The 17,483-nt window shown below is 36.4% G+C and overlaps 1 protein-coding gene across 2 annotated transcripts in view; it reads right to left on the bottom strand.

Moving 5' to 3' along the window:
- Positions 1-484: 484 nt before the first annotated feature.
- MSL2 (MSL complex subunit 2) overlaps positions 485-17,483 on the bottom strand; it is a 39,410-nt gene continuing 22,411 nt past the window's right edge. For both annotated transcript variants that reach the window (XM_004419343.3, XM_087430535.1), the window contains one exon: positions 485-4,369. In XM_004419343.3, the coding sequence (XP_004419400.1) occupies positions 2,778-4,369 (1,592 nt within the window). In that variant the 3' untranslated portion in view covers positions 485-2,777. The remainder of the gene's footprint in view (positions 4,370-17,483) is intronic.

The raw sequence follows: 17,483 nt of genomic DNA, 5'->3' as shown, positions 1-17,483 counted from the left end.
TGAGGCCACGTCCCACATACAGCAACTAGAAGGATGTGCAGCTATGACATACAACAATCTACTGGAGCTTTGGGGGGAAAATAAATAAATAAAATCTTTAAAAAAATAAAAAAAAAAAGAAATGTAGACTTAATGAAGCTAACCAACAAGATAAATTGTCAACTCTAAAACTTCTATCACCTAAGGTGAAAGATCATTTGATCATTTATGTTAACAAGGACTCAAAAGAATAAGTAAAGATGGGTCATATTAAATGCTGTTATTGTTTTGGTGGTTTCAAATCCTGATGAAGTAAATGCAGTTACTTCAGTAATAATCTCTCAATCATCCCTAGTTAGCCATTAGTCAACATTCCTAAATAACTCATGGTATAAAGAAAAACAATGTAAAAATCAAGGCACTATAATTAATTACTCTTCCCCAAATGTATATAATATAAGCCATTCAGAGCATGCTATCCCACACTCCTCAGTATTCTACAACATAGAATTAGAAAACTAACATTTATTGATAGATTTAAGGTGTAATACAGGTTTCCAAAAATGTGGCAGTGAGAATACCAGCATAAAAAAGAGAAACTTGTGCTAAAAACAACCTGAATTCATCATTGGCAATATTACAGAACAATCAAGGCTCTCACATACTAATGATTTCCACTTTGTCTATATTGCCAACCTCCCATGCATCAAAAAAACACAAAACTAAGATTATCAAACTTGGGAAGCAATAAAGTACTCTATGAATTTTAAGATCATAGGAAAGTTTGGAAGATCTGCAAAATATATCCTAATCATCCACGTGTACAATCTCATTTCTAATCATTTTTGCAGTGATCATTAGTGAATAAAGAACAGATTTACAAGTTTATATAGCAGGGCATCTGGGTTCAACACAAAAGTGTTAACAAACTTTAGGCAAATACAGGTTTCATAAGACACTGCTAACACTTAGCGGAATTAAATAAAATTCCAAAACTTGGAAAGCAAATAAAGACAAGACAACTAAGAAGCATTTTCCACCATTTACTCTTGTTATCAAAAATAGTTCAACTCTTCTTGCAAAACAAAAACAAAATAGTACATACTGGACACATACATCACATTTTTCTTCCTATGGCTTTAGCCCACCCCCACCCCACCAAAAGAGACCAAAAAAAAAAAAAAAAAAAAAAAATCCCAACAACAACAAAAACAACTCTACCTGACCACATTCACAGAAAATGACACCAGGATACACTACAAAACAGAAGGAGGTGTCATCTGCTCTGTGTCCAAAGGTTTCTTCTCCATGTCTTGTACTAGGTGAGTAACCATCATTGAACATGCTGTGTGCCAAATCAAAACATAACTTCAACATATGTCAGATCTCACGAGAGATGGTGAACGTAGTAGAAATTGGAAATTTCCCAGCAGTATTTTTCTTTAAATAAGCACTGTCAAAGTAGCAACTCTTCTTGTAAATCATAAGGTCATTTCTTTACAACCTAGTCAGTCCTTGTTTTATCTGGGCTGTGCTCTTTGAAGCAACTGACTAGATTTCCCTTCAACAGAATGTTTGTGACTCACTTGTCTTCCCCATAAAAATTAAAGGAAGAAGTGCATTTAAACTGAAACACAGTTTGTGCTTTACATGCAAAAGAGCATTCTAAAGAAAATCCTTCTAGCTTCAAACTTACCTAAATGCACAGGCTTCATAAAAAGGCATTTTTATTAGGCCTCTATAAAGAAGCCTTCATAACGAATAGCACCCTATTAAAAATTAAAAAAAAAAGGAGCATATTCAAAATAAAGTCAGTGGCAAACTATTCGAGGAAACAAAAATCAAAGAAGTGGCCAATGGCAATAAGTACAATGCATAAATCTGGATAAGTTTTGGGGCATTATTCCAAAATTATTTTAAATAAATCTCAATTTCTAAATAAAACATTTTTATAATTTTTTTAAAATTCTGTCACATACTATAGTCTAAATTCAGTTACCTTCAGAATAAAACTGCTCTTCTCTACTTCATTTATCTAATTAGAACATTGCTCTAAGTGGAGGAAGGATTTAGAATTTTTCCCTAGAAATTGAGTCAGACAACTAAAAAAGGGACTCAACTCAGAAGAGTTTTGTAGCATAAACAGCTAAACATCTGCAGTCTGATAGAATTTCAATTTGTTCACTTTTAAAAGACAGATTTCTTCAACATTCTAATAGGGGCAAATTTTCTTTCATAATACTGCTGATTTAAGAACTGCTACATACACCAGTAGCCAATTTCCATGATCAGAAATGGTATTACGTCAGCACAAAGGTTGAGCTGGACACATCAGCTTTTCAACAGGAGAAACATCAACAGCATCCAAAGGCAGCACTGAGTCTCCTGAACAAACTAATGGCTACTTTTTCAGAAAAAATTAGCACAATCTTTATGGACTGACTAGATACCACTTCCTTACATTTAATCATAAACTTTGATTATGCACAAAGCATGACCATAAACAATGAGGTTAATGTTATTTTCCTTGCCAAAGTTCATTTTGTATAAATCAGTTGCATCAGCATTTGTTCTCAAACTATGAGGTTCTGTAAGAACTAAGGACATATAGTTGTAGGGTTACTCCTCCGTTATCTGCAAACTATTTCCCCGACACTAACACATATAACTTAGCAATGAAAACACTTGATACAAGTGATCTATATGCAGGAGCTCCGGCAAGTTAAACCAACAAAACCATAGCTGCCGTAAAACTGTAGCTATTTCCCTACCAGAGGTAGGTTTAAAGACCCACTGATTTAACAGTCGAATCTCATGTCTATAGCTTCATCCAAACTTTTATCATCGTGTGTACTGGCAGCTAAAAATGTCGTTACTGGGGACCCTGTGACATTAATTACACTGGTGCTGGTGCTAGCATTGCGCACAGCAATGCTAGTCACATTAATGCCCAAAGTGAGCCTGGTCTGCTCCAAGGCCTTTTCTGGCACAGCAAATGCCTCCAGCTTCTTTTCCCCATTGGCCATATAGGAGTTTTGGCAGCCACGACATATACAATCTAGGCAGGCTTTGCGGTTAGAGTAGCAAGGGCAACGTTGGCCACGGCATGTAAGAACACTTGGATTTTGAGTAGCACGCCCACATTTACACCCTTTCTTTTCCTGGGGTTTTTTATACACAGTCTTGGTAGGACTTCCTGGCATAAAATGATGACTAGGAATCTTTTCCTTTACTGTTTTGTCTTTTTTAAGAATACCTGGCTTGGTTTTAGAGTGAGATTTCTTGGATCCATGTTCATGACTCTTTTTCATGCTTTTAGTAGATAAAAGTACAGTTTTGCTGATTTTGGGCGTTGTGCCTCCATTGGGAACAGTTGCTATAGGTTGAAGAGAAATTTTGCTCTCTCGTTTCACTGTTACAGGAGCAGATGCCCCCAATGTTGGGCCTCGGATAATGGTAGAAATTGGAAGTGGCTGAACCTTCTCACTGTCGCTTTCTGATCTGGATCGTTTTCTATTCAATTTTGCTACCTTCGGAGTTGCTGCTGTACATGATAACCCATGAAGTGCAGGACTGGTGGACATAAAAACATTATGGCTAAGAGACTGGGAAGAAAGCTGCAGAAAAGGTCCATTGGATACAGTGGCTTCCAAGTTGGGCTGCAAATTAGGGCAACAAACCTCTGTATTTGAAACAGTTTCTAAGCTGCGGAGTACTTCCTCAACACTCAGTAATAGAGAGTCACCAGGCTTTATATCTTCACTGAAACTGCAGATATCAATGCCTGTGGAGCATAAGTCAGTGGCTACCGTGTCACAGACAGGTGGCAAGCTGTCAGACAGATCCTCAGTTTTTATGTCAACAGTGTTACATACATCAATCGTATTTGAATGTTCAGGTGAAGGAATATTTATACCAAATCTATCTATTGAAAGCCCATTATAAGTAGGCAAACCATTGATAACAGAACTGCCAATAGCAATGCTAAGAGTGCTTTCAGATATTGGAGATAAACTAGCTTGAGGATCAGTTGTGGGTTCTGAGGTCGAAGGTAAAGGGGAATGTGTCAAACACAAAGTAAAGGATGAATCTGAGGGTTTTTCTGTCTCCTCACAAAACAATGATCCATCATTAAGCAAAGCCAAAATATCAGAAGAACAGTCGACTGCTTCTATTATATCCCGTGCCAATGTAGTTTGTGTTATATATTCGCATAGTTTTTTGTAGCAGTTCACTAGGATGCTTAACTGCTTGTTTTCCTCAAACTGCTCATAGTCTTTGCACCAGCTACATGAAGGTTTCATCATCATTTTCTTGCCTTTACAAGTTTTGCAGACATAGTGTTGGCAGGTGGAGTTGGTGGGTGCAATAGGATCTTGTAGCAAATGTCCTAAGAGGGAAAAAGGAGGAAAGCAAAGATTTTAGTAAAATAAATTTACAATTTCATGTACTGAAGTTAAGATGAGATTATAAGTAATCCATTAAAATTGAGATGACTTAAACTCACCAGACCAGGTAACCAAAAAATCTATCTTACAGGAGACAGAAAAATAATCAATAGCTCACTTCACTTCTACGCCATATTCCCCATTCCTTTATCTCAAACCAGCATCTTCCTTAATTCTGTGCTTCTCCCCCCAAACAGTATGTTCTGGTCTACTTTCTTATCCTCATCTCCAAAGGCTACAAAGAGGTTGGAGATCAGTCACCAAAAGCACAAACTAGGCTTAAAACCTTTGGGACCTCAACTTAACACAACATGGTAATGCTACAACATATTGAACAAAATCATACTGGTTTTATTATCTTGTGTTAGACACTTGGAAAAAGATATGAGCAAGAGAGACTTACTCCCTGCCCTCATTAAACATAGTTTGAGGGCATTAAACAATCAGTACAAAGGCATTGTCACAGAAAAAAATATAATTTCAAACCATTTTACTGTATATATACTAATCATAATAAACTAAGGAAAGATCAATACGTAGTTATGATGAAAAAGAATTATTCATTTATTAAAAGAAAAAAGGAATACTAATAAACTCAAATTCTCCTACAGAAAATCAAAATACAATGACAATGGAAAAAGAATTATGTTTAAATGTATTAAAACAAAATAAAATAGGGCATAATACTGATCTCAAATTCTTCTGATAGAATACAAAATGACCATGCTCATAAACCACAAGCATCCTAAGTATAGCAATATAGTATAAAAGTTAAAGTGGTTCCCCAACTTGACCCATTATAAATGACCTATACATATGAACCAGGAAGGGGAAAGCAACTAGACCAGTTTCTATCTCCACCCTTAACCCCCAAAGAAGCAAATGCTCCTTGGTTCCCAATTCAGGACAAATGGTTAGTAACTCAAAGCAGCACCTATTTCCTCATACACATCACATAATTTAAAACAAGCATGTGAGAGAAGGTACTTCTGGCTATAACCAAGTGAAATCAGCAAACCCTCTCCCTTAAAAGCAACTATAAACCTACAAATTTTTGACAAAGAGAGTCATTTTCATGGCCAAAGACATAAAAGCATCTGAGAACCACTTTGTTTGAAAAACTGCTGAATTTCAGGTAAGGACAGTGGGAATTTGTGGTGTTCTAGTCCGGCACTATCCAGTTCTCCCGGAACCACCCAGCTCCAATCAGTGTTACCCCATGAGGACCAGAAGCTGCTGTGGTGGAAGAGGGCTCATTCCATTTAGTGCAGTCCGGAATGCATAGGCCCAAAGGCATTATCACTAGAAGGGACTTCTCAGAGGGCTGGCCAGTTGGGGAGGGCAAACAGCTCAGCTCTTACTAGCCTGAGGTTGTACAAGCCCAGGTTAAAGAGAGAGACCTCAAACAAGATGGCAATTTTCCCCACGTTGATCTATAAATTCAATGTAATCCTTATGAGAATCCCAGGTGGCTTTTTTTAAAGAAATTGACAGACTGATTCTAAAATTCCTATGGAACCAGAGGACCTAGGATAGCCAAAACAATTTTGAAAAACAACAACAAAGCTGTAAGACTTACACTACCAAATTTCAAAATCTTCTATAAAAGCCTCAGTAATCAAGACAGTGTGGCAATGGCAAAAGGATAGGCATATAAATCAATGAAACAGAATAGAGTCCAAAAAGAAATTCTTACATTTATGGTCAACTGATTTCTGTGCCCAGATAATTCAACAGGGAAAAGAGAGTATTTTCAAAACATCATGTGGGACAACTTGATATCCAAATGACAAAAAGAAAAAAAGAACTTAGATCCTTACCTCCCAACATACACAAATATTAACTGAAAATGGATCACAGACACCTAAATGTACGAGTTAAAATTCTAGGAGAAAACCCTGACTTTGGGATGGACAAAGTGTTAAATGCACAATCCACAAAAGGGAAAAAATTGTAAAATGGATTTCCACAAAATTAAAAACTTGTACTTCAAAAGGCACCATTGTCTACCAAAACCAGACAAGGACAACACAAAAAAAGAAAATTACAGGCCAATATCACTGATGAACATCGATGCGAAAATCCTCAACAAAATACTAGCAAATCGCATACAACAATACGTTAAAAAGATTATACACCATGATCAAGTGGGATTTATTCCAGGTATGCAGGGATGGTTTAACATTCGCAAATCAATCAACGTAATACACCACATTAATAAAATGAAGGACAAAAATCACATGATCATCTCAATAGATGCAGAGAAAGCATTTGACAAGATCCAGCATCCATTTATGATAAAAACTCTGAATAAAATGGGTATAGAAGGAAAGTACCTCAACATAATAAAGACCATATATGAGAAACCCACAGCTAATATTATCCTCAATGGTGAAAAACTGAAAGCTATCCCTCTAAGAACAGGAACCAGACAAGGATGTCCACTGTCACCACTCCTATTTAACATAGTATTGGAAGTCCTAGCCAGAGCAATCAGGCAAGAGAAAGAAATAAAAGGGATCCAAATTGGAAAGGAAGAAGTGAAACTGTCACTATTTGCAGATGACATGATTTTATATATAGAAAACCCTAAAGAATCCACCAGAAAACTTTTAGAAGTAATAAACGAATATGGTAAAGTTGCAGGATACAAAATCAACATACAAAAATCAGTTGCATTTCTGTACACTAACAACGAAGTAGCAGAAAGAGAAATTAAGAATACCATCCCATTTACAATTGCAACAAAAAGAATTAAATACCTAGGAATAAACTTAACCAAAGAGGTGAAAGATCTGTACACCGAAAACTATAAAACATTGCTGAAAGAAATTGAAGAAGACACAAAGAAATGGAAAGATATTCCATGCTCTTGGATTGGAAGAATTAACATAGTTAAGATGTCCATACTTCCTAAAGCCATCTATAGAGTCAATGCAATCCCTATCAAAGTTCCAACAACATTTTTCACAGAAATAGAACAAAGAATTCTAAAATTTATATGGAACAACAAAAGACCCCGAATAGCTAAAGGAATCCTGAGAAAAAAGAACAAAGCTGGAGGTATCACACTCCCTGACTTCAAAATATACTACAAAGCTATAGTAACCAAAACAGCATTGTACTGGCACAAAAACAGACACACAGATCAGTGGAATAGAATCGAAAGCCCAGAAATAAACCCACACATCTATGGACAGCTAATCTTTGACAAAGGAGCCAAGAACATACAATGGGGAAAAGAAAGTCTCTTCAACAAATGGTGTTGGGAAAACTGGATAGCCATATGCAAAAAAATGAAAGTAGATCCTTACCTTACACCATACACAAAAATTAACTCCAAATGGATTAAAGACTTGAATGTAAGACCTGAAACTGTGAAACTTCTAGAAGAAAACATAGGCAGTACGCTCTTCGACATCGGTCTTAGCAACATCTTTTCAAACACCACATCTGACCGGGCAAGAGAAACAATAGAAAAAATAAACAAATGGGACTACATCAAACTAAAAAGCTTCTGCACAGCAAAGGAAACCATCAACAAAACGAAAAGACAACCTAACAATTGGGAGAAGATATTTGCAAACCATACATCTGATAAGGGCTTAATCTCCAAAATATATAAAGAACTCATGCATCTCAACAACAAAAACTACCAACCCAATTAAAAATGGGCAAAAGACCTGAACAGACATTTCTCCAAAGAAGATATACAGATGGCCAACAGACACATGAAAAGATGTTCAAAATCACTAATTATCAGGGAAATGCAAATCAAAACTACAATGAGATATCACCTCACGCCCGTCAGAATGGCTATAATTAACAAGACAGGAAACAACATGTGTTGGAGAGGATGTGGAGAGAAGGGAACTCTCATACACTGCTGGTGGGAGTGCAAACTGGTGCAGCCACTATGGAAAACAGTATGGAGATTCCTCAAAAATCAACGATAGAACTACCATATGATCCAGCTATTCCACTGTTGGGTATTTATCCAAAGAACTTGAAAACACCAATTTGCAAAGGTACATGCACCCCTGTGTTCATTGCAGCCTTATTCACGATAGCCAAGACTTGGAAGCAACCTAAGTGCCCATCAAGGGACGAATGGATAAAGAAGCTGTGGTATATATACACAATGGAATACTACTCAGCCATAAGAAACGACGAAACCCAGCCATTTGTGACAACATGGATGGACATTGAGGGTATAATGCAAAGTGAAATAAGTCAGAGGGAGAAGGTCAAATACCGTATGATTTCCTTCATTAAGTAGTAGATAGTGACAACAATGGACGGATACATAGGGACAGAGATTGGATTGGTGGTTGCCAGAGGGGAGGGGGGGAGGGAGGAGGGTGAAAGGGATAATTCGGTGCATGTGTGTGGTGATGGGTTGTAATTAGTATTTTGGTGGTGAACATGATGTGGTCCATGCAGAAATAGAAGTACAATGATGTACACCTGAAATTTTTACAATGTTATAAACCAATGTTACTGCAATAAACAAAAAATTAAAAAAAATATATATATATAATGAATAAAAAAAAAAAAAAAGAAAATGAAAAGATAATCCACAGGTTGGGAAAAAACATTTGCAAATCATATATCTGATAAATGGCTTATACCATGATATATTAAAAAGAAATACTACAAATCAGTAAGATAATTCAATTTAAAAAGTGGGCAGGGCCGGCCCCGTGGCTTGGGGGTTAAGTGCTCACGCTCCGCTGCTGGCGGCCCGGGTTCGGATCCCGGGCGCGCACCGACGCACCGCTTCTCTGGCCACGCTGGGGCCGCGTCCCACATGCAGCAGCTGGAAGGATGTGCAGCTATGGCATACAACTGTCTACTGGGGCTTTGGGGGAAAATAAATAAATAAATAAAAATTATAACAAAAAAAAAAAAGTGGGCAAAAGATTTATAAGTTTTTTTTTTTATTTTATTTATTTTTTCCCCCAAAGCCCCAGTAGATAGTTGTACATCATAGTTGCACATCCTTCTAGTTGCTGTAAAAGATTTCACCAAAGAAAATATATGAATGTCTAGTAAGCATATGATAATATGCTCAGTATCATTAGTTTTTAAGGGAAGTAAAACCATGGCATACTGCTACATAGCTATTAGAATGGATAAATTCAAAATGACAAACAATACCAAGAGTTGGCAAAGATGTGGAGAAACTGGAACCCTTCTCTATTACTGGTGAGAATGTAAAAGGGTAAATCATATTGGAAAACAGTTTGGTCGTTTCTTAAAAAGTTAAATATATTTACCACACAAACCAGCAATTCTAATCCTAGGAACCTACTCAAAGAGAAAAGAAAATATAAGTCCCTATAAAGAAATGTATGTGAATGCACAGCAGCATTATTCATATTAGACAAAAACTGGAAAAAATCCAAATGGCCACCAACTAGTGAGTAAACAAAATGCAGTATACATACTTATATAATAGAATACTGCTCAGCAATTACAAGAACAAACTACTGGTATATACCACAACATGATGAACTTCAAAAACATTATGCTAAGTGAAAGAAGCCTAAAGTGAAACAGTACATTATTGTATTATCTCATTTATATAAAAATGTCTAGAAATTACAGAAAAGCAAAAATAGTCGTTGCCTAGGGCTAGGAGTGGGAGCAGAGGTTAACTGTAAACAGGCACAATGGAATTTGGGGGGATGGTGAAAATGTTCTAACATCGTATCATGGTTATAGTTGTGCAACTCTAAAATTAAAAAAAAACTTAAGACAAGGCCCCAGTAGTTATGCAGGCCAACCTTCTACCCAATGCAGGAATACCTTACAGTACCCTTGACTAAAGAAGGAAGGGCGTAGGAGATATGAATGTATATAGTTATAGATACATATGTATGCACTTAAAAGAATAAACCATAAGGTTAAAAAAATACATTACCTATTGGGAAGCAGAGACTGAACAAAGTGAAGTAAACAGGGATAGGACTGGACTATTCTGGGTTTAACCTATTTTGCAGTTTTTAACTTTCAAACCATGCAAATATTTTACATAATTATATAGTAAAACTAAAATTTTCAAGGAAATCCCTAAAAATCAAAAACAAAATGAAACAAATTAACTATAATTTTATATCAAATTCATGGTTTAACCATTCAGAGATTAACTATTTTAAGTGACTTTCTAACACAGAAAATTGACTCTAATCTCTGCACACTCTTTTTTTTGGTTTTCAGTAATCACATTGTTGGTGGCAGTGTTGACAGTTATTATAAAAGTGTTCGTGTCTATCGTGGGATAAAGTGCATCTTGATGTCCTTGAGAATCTGGGTTTTTTTTTTTTTAGTAGGAGGAAGGAAGGAAGTCGTAAGCCAGAAAAAGTTAAGTACAAAATCCTGCAGTCCTCAATTTCAACTGGATTTGTCAGTATGAACTCATGTTTTCATCTTAAATATACATATTTCCTAGCACTATACACTGAAAAGGCCTGGAAGCAGGGGACCAACTCCAGTAGCAATGAACTCAGATAATGATATTGAAAAACAATTTCCTGTTCAAAGGAATCACGGATTCTTGGACAAAAGGCAGATTCCAGATATGTTACATAAATGAGACAAAATGAGTTTTGATTACTTTGTTATGTCAGAAAGCAAGAAAACTATCAAAGATGAGGAGAGTGTTAAAGGGACTCAAGAGCAAACCTGAAGACGTTTCCACTGGCCAAAGATGAGAAAATCTGAACATGCATAAATGCAATGGAATGAAGCACATCTAAAATGTTCAAATCTCTGAGCTCATTTAAAAGAAAGAAAGAAAATCAGTCTCAGGATGCTAGTGAACCAGCTCATTAGTTTGAAAACTGGTAAATAAAGAGCAAGAATCAAGTACTTATTCTGATGTAACTATATATGAACTATACCACCAAATAACCAAATCACAGATGAGAATTTTCTCTTTACAAGAATAATGCAGCCAATGAATGAAGAATGATATAATTTGAAGGTCATCATTTTATAACCCTTAATAATTTGCAAATTGTACAAGCTAAGTGATAAGTAATGATTACCTCTTCTTAAGAAGCCTTCGTTCCATCACTGATCTTCTTTTCACTAGTCATGTCAATCAAAACCTACCCTGAACTACTAAGCACCTTAAAAGACTTACACCCTACATATCTTTGTATTCTTCTGAGGTATGAGGAGGGTATAATCGTGTGTAGCTTAACAATGGGGATACGTTCTGAGAAATGTGTCATAAGGCGATTTCCTCACTGTGTGAACATCCTAGAGTGTATTTACTACAAACCTAGATGGTATAGCCTCCTACACACCTAGGTTATATGGTACTAATCTAATAGGACCACCATCACATATGTAGCCCGTTGTTGACTGGTATGTCTAATATTGAGAACTGAAAATAGGCTAGAAAACAAGAGAAATTATCACTTACTGATCCATGACTCCACCGCTGAGTTAAAAATTTCCATTACCTGGCCTCATATTACCTATTGGCTTGCCCAACCATTCCCCAACACAGATATTTGAAACTTTAATCTACCGTTAAAGATGCCTATAGGCAAACTTGTTTTATGCACTCAGCTAACCAACCTAATTTTACACCTTACAACAAAGGCAGCTCAAGTGATAAGAAGAACAAAGAAAAAAGTTCACAGGCTTCTTAGAGCTAGGATAAATGTTAGCCATATACCTACTATATGTCCTTAAGGAAATTCCTCCCCCCAAAATTAAGAAATACCAGAAAACACTTTTTAAATTGTAAAAATATCTCTTATCCTAGAAAATAAAATGGATGGGCAATCCCAGCCAAGGGGAAACATGTCACTCACTGGTACACTGTACTATAAAAACTGGGGAGTGTTTGGGGAGAGGTTTACTTTATTTTAGCTTAGATCATCTTCCATATAGTTTCATACTCAAGTACAAAAAAAGACTTGCTGAAAATACACATCCTCAGACTTTAGAAATTTATAGTTCATGACAAAAAATTTTCTCACTACATTGCCTTGAATCCTTAATCTGCAATGTATCACAGGAATTACTTTCCTTTACATAATACAAGTTGTCTTGTAAGTAAATGAAACTGACACTATGTGCCCTGTTTAAACAATATTAAATGATGCTATATTGACCCTAAAAAGACTAAAGACTAGGGGGCTGACCTGGTGGCGCAAGCGGTTGGGTGCGCGCGCTCTGCTGCGGCGGCGGGGGGTTCGCCGGTTCGGATCCCGGGCTCCCACCAACGCACCACTTGGCGAGACACGCTGTGGCGGCGTCCCATATAAAGTGGAGGAAGATGGGCATGGATGTTAGCCCAGGGCCAGTTTTCCTCAGCAAAAAGAGGAGGACTGGCAGATGTTAGCTCAGGGCTGGTCCTGAACTAGTCTTCCTCACAAAAAAACAAAAATAGTAATAAAAAAAAAAAAAAGACTAAAGACTAAATATTCATTTTTACTCTTCACTTTTAAAAAGTTACCAATTCCTTATTTATTCTCCCTCTTAATTTTTCCCATCCCCAAGTCAGCCAATTATAATTTGAGACAAATTCAGTTTTAGATTACCACAATGGTAATTCTGGGATTTCTGGGAATACACAACTGCTGATAATTAATTTAATAAAATATTTAATATCAGATTTTTTTAACACTCTTACTTTTGTGAAACTTTTTATTATGAAAATTTTCAGACAAAATCAGAAATTAGTATAATTAACCTCAATATACCTATCAACCAGATTCAATAATTCTCAAGATTATGCCACATTTGCTTCATCTACCCATCTTTTGTTAAATATTTCAAAGCAAATGCCAGACATCATCAATTCATCTCTATATACATCAGTATAAGTCATTACAAAGTACATTTTCTTTCTTTTTTTTTTTTTGGTGAGGGAGATCAGCCCTGAGCTAACATCCGTGCTAATCCTCCTCTTTTTGCTGTGGAAAACCGCCTCTGAACTAACATCTATTGTCAATCCTCCCCCACCCCTTTTTTTTCCTTCCCCAAAGCCCCAGTAGGTAGTTGTATGTCATAGCTGCACATCCTTCTAGTTGCTGTATGTTGGACGCGGCCTCAGCAAGGCCGGAGAAGCGGTGCGTCGGTGCGCACCCGGGGTTCTGAACCCAGGCAGCCAGTAGCAGAGCACGCGCACCTAACCGCTAAGCCACCGGGCCGGCCCACAAAGTACATTTTATGTAACCACAATGCCATTATCACACCTAACAAAATCAACAATTTAAATAAATTTTTAAACCAGATTTAAATTTAACTTAGAAAAAAACTTTAAAGCCCTGGAAAAGGGCTTGAATTCAGCCATCAAAAAATATTTTAAGTTATACTTTCTCAATCAACATGCTTTTTTAGCTATAAAACTTTTCTTTTATTAAACCGATTTAAAATAGATCATGCGAATCATTACAGTATTAATATACCAAAGTTAGCACTTTGATTGGCTGCCATGCACTTTAACCCTACCCCTGACCAGAATCACTGCCAGCATCAAGATTTACAGAGCAGCATAAGTTTGAGAGAGAGACCACAGCACCAAAAATAAGCAAACCGTAATTACGTCTCAAATCAGCTTTCCCCTTTCACCACACAAGGGAAAGGAACTCCTCCTTAGCACAAGCAAACAATAAGGACATCATTAGTCTCCTGGCAAACTTTTCTAAATACATAACTGATTCCAATTTTGAACAAAGCAACTGGTAACTCATTCATTCAAAATACCATTGGTAAAGGTAACCATACTATAAATTTCATGTCGACATGCAGACTAACCAGTAAATTATGTCTTAATCACTTTTGAAGCAAGATCTTTTGAGTCTCCATTTTAACAGGGATGGTGTTTAACCTCACTAATATTCAGACCAGATTACTGGGGGTAAATTCAGTTTTAGGGGGTACAGGGAGGAGATACAAGAAAAAATAAAACTGATAATGGCTAAAACGCTTAGCAAAATTTGTTAATGACTAAAAAATGATCCTGTGAACACTGAACCTGGCAATTATAACGATCATAAAATAAAATGTACAATGGCAAAAGCTACAACAGGTTAAAATGTAACATGGACAAATTAGACAGGAATAACAACAAAGAGACTAAAGGATTAATCCTCATTTTAAAGTTTACATGGAAAAGAAAGGATCCCAATGAAAATAATTTAAGTAAAATGAATTAAACTATCTCAATGGCTTAATTTTGGCATTTAACAAAAATGCATCATATAAATCTAACAAATGGCATATGCACAAAAATCATATTTATTACAATAAAAACCATCTGTATTGACCACCTCTCCAGAATTCCTTTTCCCGGTAATGCTTCTATTAGAGCAACAAGGATTGCCTAATCAATAACCCCAAATAATGCAAGTAATTTTATATAAACCTCATTTGTTGTTGATGAGATGACACTTAAGGATCAGGAAAAATTAGCCAAGATTCACATGAACAACATCCTGAAATGCCACTATCAGAAAGCAAAAAATGCACACAGGCAGGACATGGTTAATAATTAAAAACATCACACCATTTCTCCAAGAAGCATTCTTGGACACTAGAGTATTACATGGTCAAGGAATCCACAAAAAAATTCAAATAAATCTCATTAAAACTTAGATATATGAGATATATGGAAAAGTATCTGGAAAGGGAAAAAAAAAAACCAATCTTTATAATAATACCTCAACCAGTTTTAACCAAAATAATCAAAGAGAAAAATAAGAACAGTATAGAACCCAACAGCTGTTAAAATACATGGCATCTTACAAAAGACAGGCAGTTTTCTGCTTTTACTGATAACGCAAGCAACATGAAACAGAAGAGATATCATAAAAGATACATTTCTACATACTAGTTGAATAAAATATGCTTTACATCACAGCCTAAATTTGCTTCCCAACAAATGGACCCACATCAAAAATAATTAGAAAATAAAAAGCTACCAGAAACTCATATTAAAGCTCTAAGGCAAAAGGAGGAAAACAAAAGTGACAAAACTTCACTTGCTAAAATGGAATAATTATATTCCATGAGATTTTCTTAAAATCATTACTAAGTAAAGAAACTTAAGAAAATAGTAATTAGTTATCTTAAAATACTCAAAAAAGTAGACTTCTTAAATAGGAAGTTTTCTAGGTTCAGTTCTGCTACTGATTCTAAAGCCAATATCCTCAGCAATCACTACTGAATAAGACAACATATACTTTTCCTGCCAGCCATTCCTTTCCAAACGGCCCAGATAACTTTACTGACCACCGAAGTTTATCTATAGTCACATATATAAAAACAAATACTGAAGAAGACGAGGGGGGAAAAAGCTTTATTAAACAGCAAAAAACTTTGTTGCCAGCCAAATCACATTGCTCTGAAGCTCTTGGATCCAAGACAGGGCAGTAAGTTAAGCAATGACAAAACATTTGACTGAATGATGACAAGTGACACATTTGATCTTGGAAAGACACTCTCAAATGTTATAGATAGAAAATCTTCAAATATTTTGTTCAGGAAAGTAGTCTTGGATTCTGCTAAGCAAACCTTTCCTGTACCATGAGGGCAAGACTTTTTTAATACTCAATCTAACCATATTTGTTTCAAATATGCTTCATATGTTTCCATTCTCTACAGTATGACCAAAAAAGAAAAAAATCTTGTCCATATTTTAAATTTTCTCAAGTTAAGAAAAGTCAATAAAACACGTGAACCTGAGCTCAAACGGGGCAGGGAGTGGAGGGGTGACAACCTTTAATTTACAAAAGGTAATAAAAATGAGACAGTGGAAACACTAAATGACTAAATGAAGGGGGAGGTGGGGGCGCCAATTAAATGCCAAGATCTTTATCCAACATGTTTGAAAAGGTATTCCTCTTTTTGTTCCATCCCAAAAAATATCCTAATAATGAATTTTTTCTGTATGTTTGGCACTATACAAATTAATCATTTTCTTTCATTATATTAGATGATTCTATCTTTCAACATTTATCTGGATATTTCTCATAAAAATGAAAAACTCTAAGATGTTAAATCTTTTAAAGCTTAGCAAATCTGTTAAAAATCAAAAGAAATTTTAAAGTTCATCAATGTTGGAAGTCAGGTTCCTAGGTACTCAAACTCTTGGGAGAGAAGTTAGTGTGCTGGAAGTTTATCAGGGGAGGAAGGACGGGGCAGAGGAAGAACAAGTTAGGCTGGGATGTAACCACAATAAAGGCCTCGGATGACCCCACAGGGAGCTCTGAAGCTAGGATGGCTCTTCAAGGTTGTCCTCTGCTAGGGCGAGGGAGCCAGGTCTTTAATGGACTAGTCCTTGGACAGAGGCTACTCCCAGGAAGGGGATGTGAAGTTGGGTGAGGGGACTCTCTTCAGCCAAGGGCAATTCCCAGGGAAGTCTGACAGCCCCAGCAACTCTCACAGCACCTAAGAAAATGGCGTCCTTCAGTCCTGAAGCGGGGATTCGGGAACTGTCTAAATCTGATAATTTTAAGGGAAAAAATGTAATAAATAACGATGCACCTTTAAAAGTGACTTGGCCTTCCATTTCTTAAAGCTATAAAGTGACTTAAATATCTATCTAAGCTCTTTCCAGCTCTAAAATTTGATGATTCTAAGATTTTATGGCAAGATCTATAGAGTATATCAGAAGTCTTGCATTTGGATATCATTAATTGTTGAGGTAGAGTTCTATTGTGTATGCTGAAATTTTCTATAAAAGTTACAAAATAAAATCCAATAAAGCTTGTGTATTTCCACTCCCCCTCCCATGTTTTCATGCTGTCAAATTTACCAGAAGCTTTACATATTTAAATATTTTCCCTCTCATCACCTCCCATCCTACCCATAGCCACTCCCCCCAAAACACACACGCGCGCGCGAATATCCTTTTCTTCTTCCCTCCAAGATGAAGCTTCCCCTCCTCCACTGCTCTGGCTCCCATCCTCCCTGTCCAGTTACCCACCTAACTTTATTCATACGCTCTCTCACTTCTACCTTCTACCTTCAAACCTTGCTTCCCTACAGCAACTTCCCCTCCAGTTATTCATATGCTAAAGTATTTCC

The sequence above is a fragment of the Ceratotherium simum genome, chromosome 5, assembly GCF_057802395.1.
Source record: "Ceratotherium simum simum isolate JZ-2026a chromosome 5, ASM5780239v1, whole genome shotgun sequence".
In the NCBI taxonomy this organism is placed as follows: domain Eukaryota; kingdom Metazoa; phylum Chordata; class Mammalia; order Perissodactyla; family Rhinocerotidae; genus Ceratotherium; species Ceratotherium simum.
The sequence above is the reverse complement of the archived record's forward strand: the minus strand, read 5'-3'. Positions and strand labels throughout refer to the sequence as shown.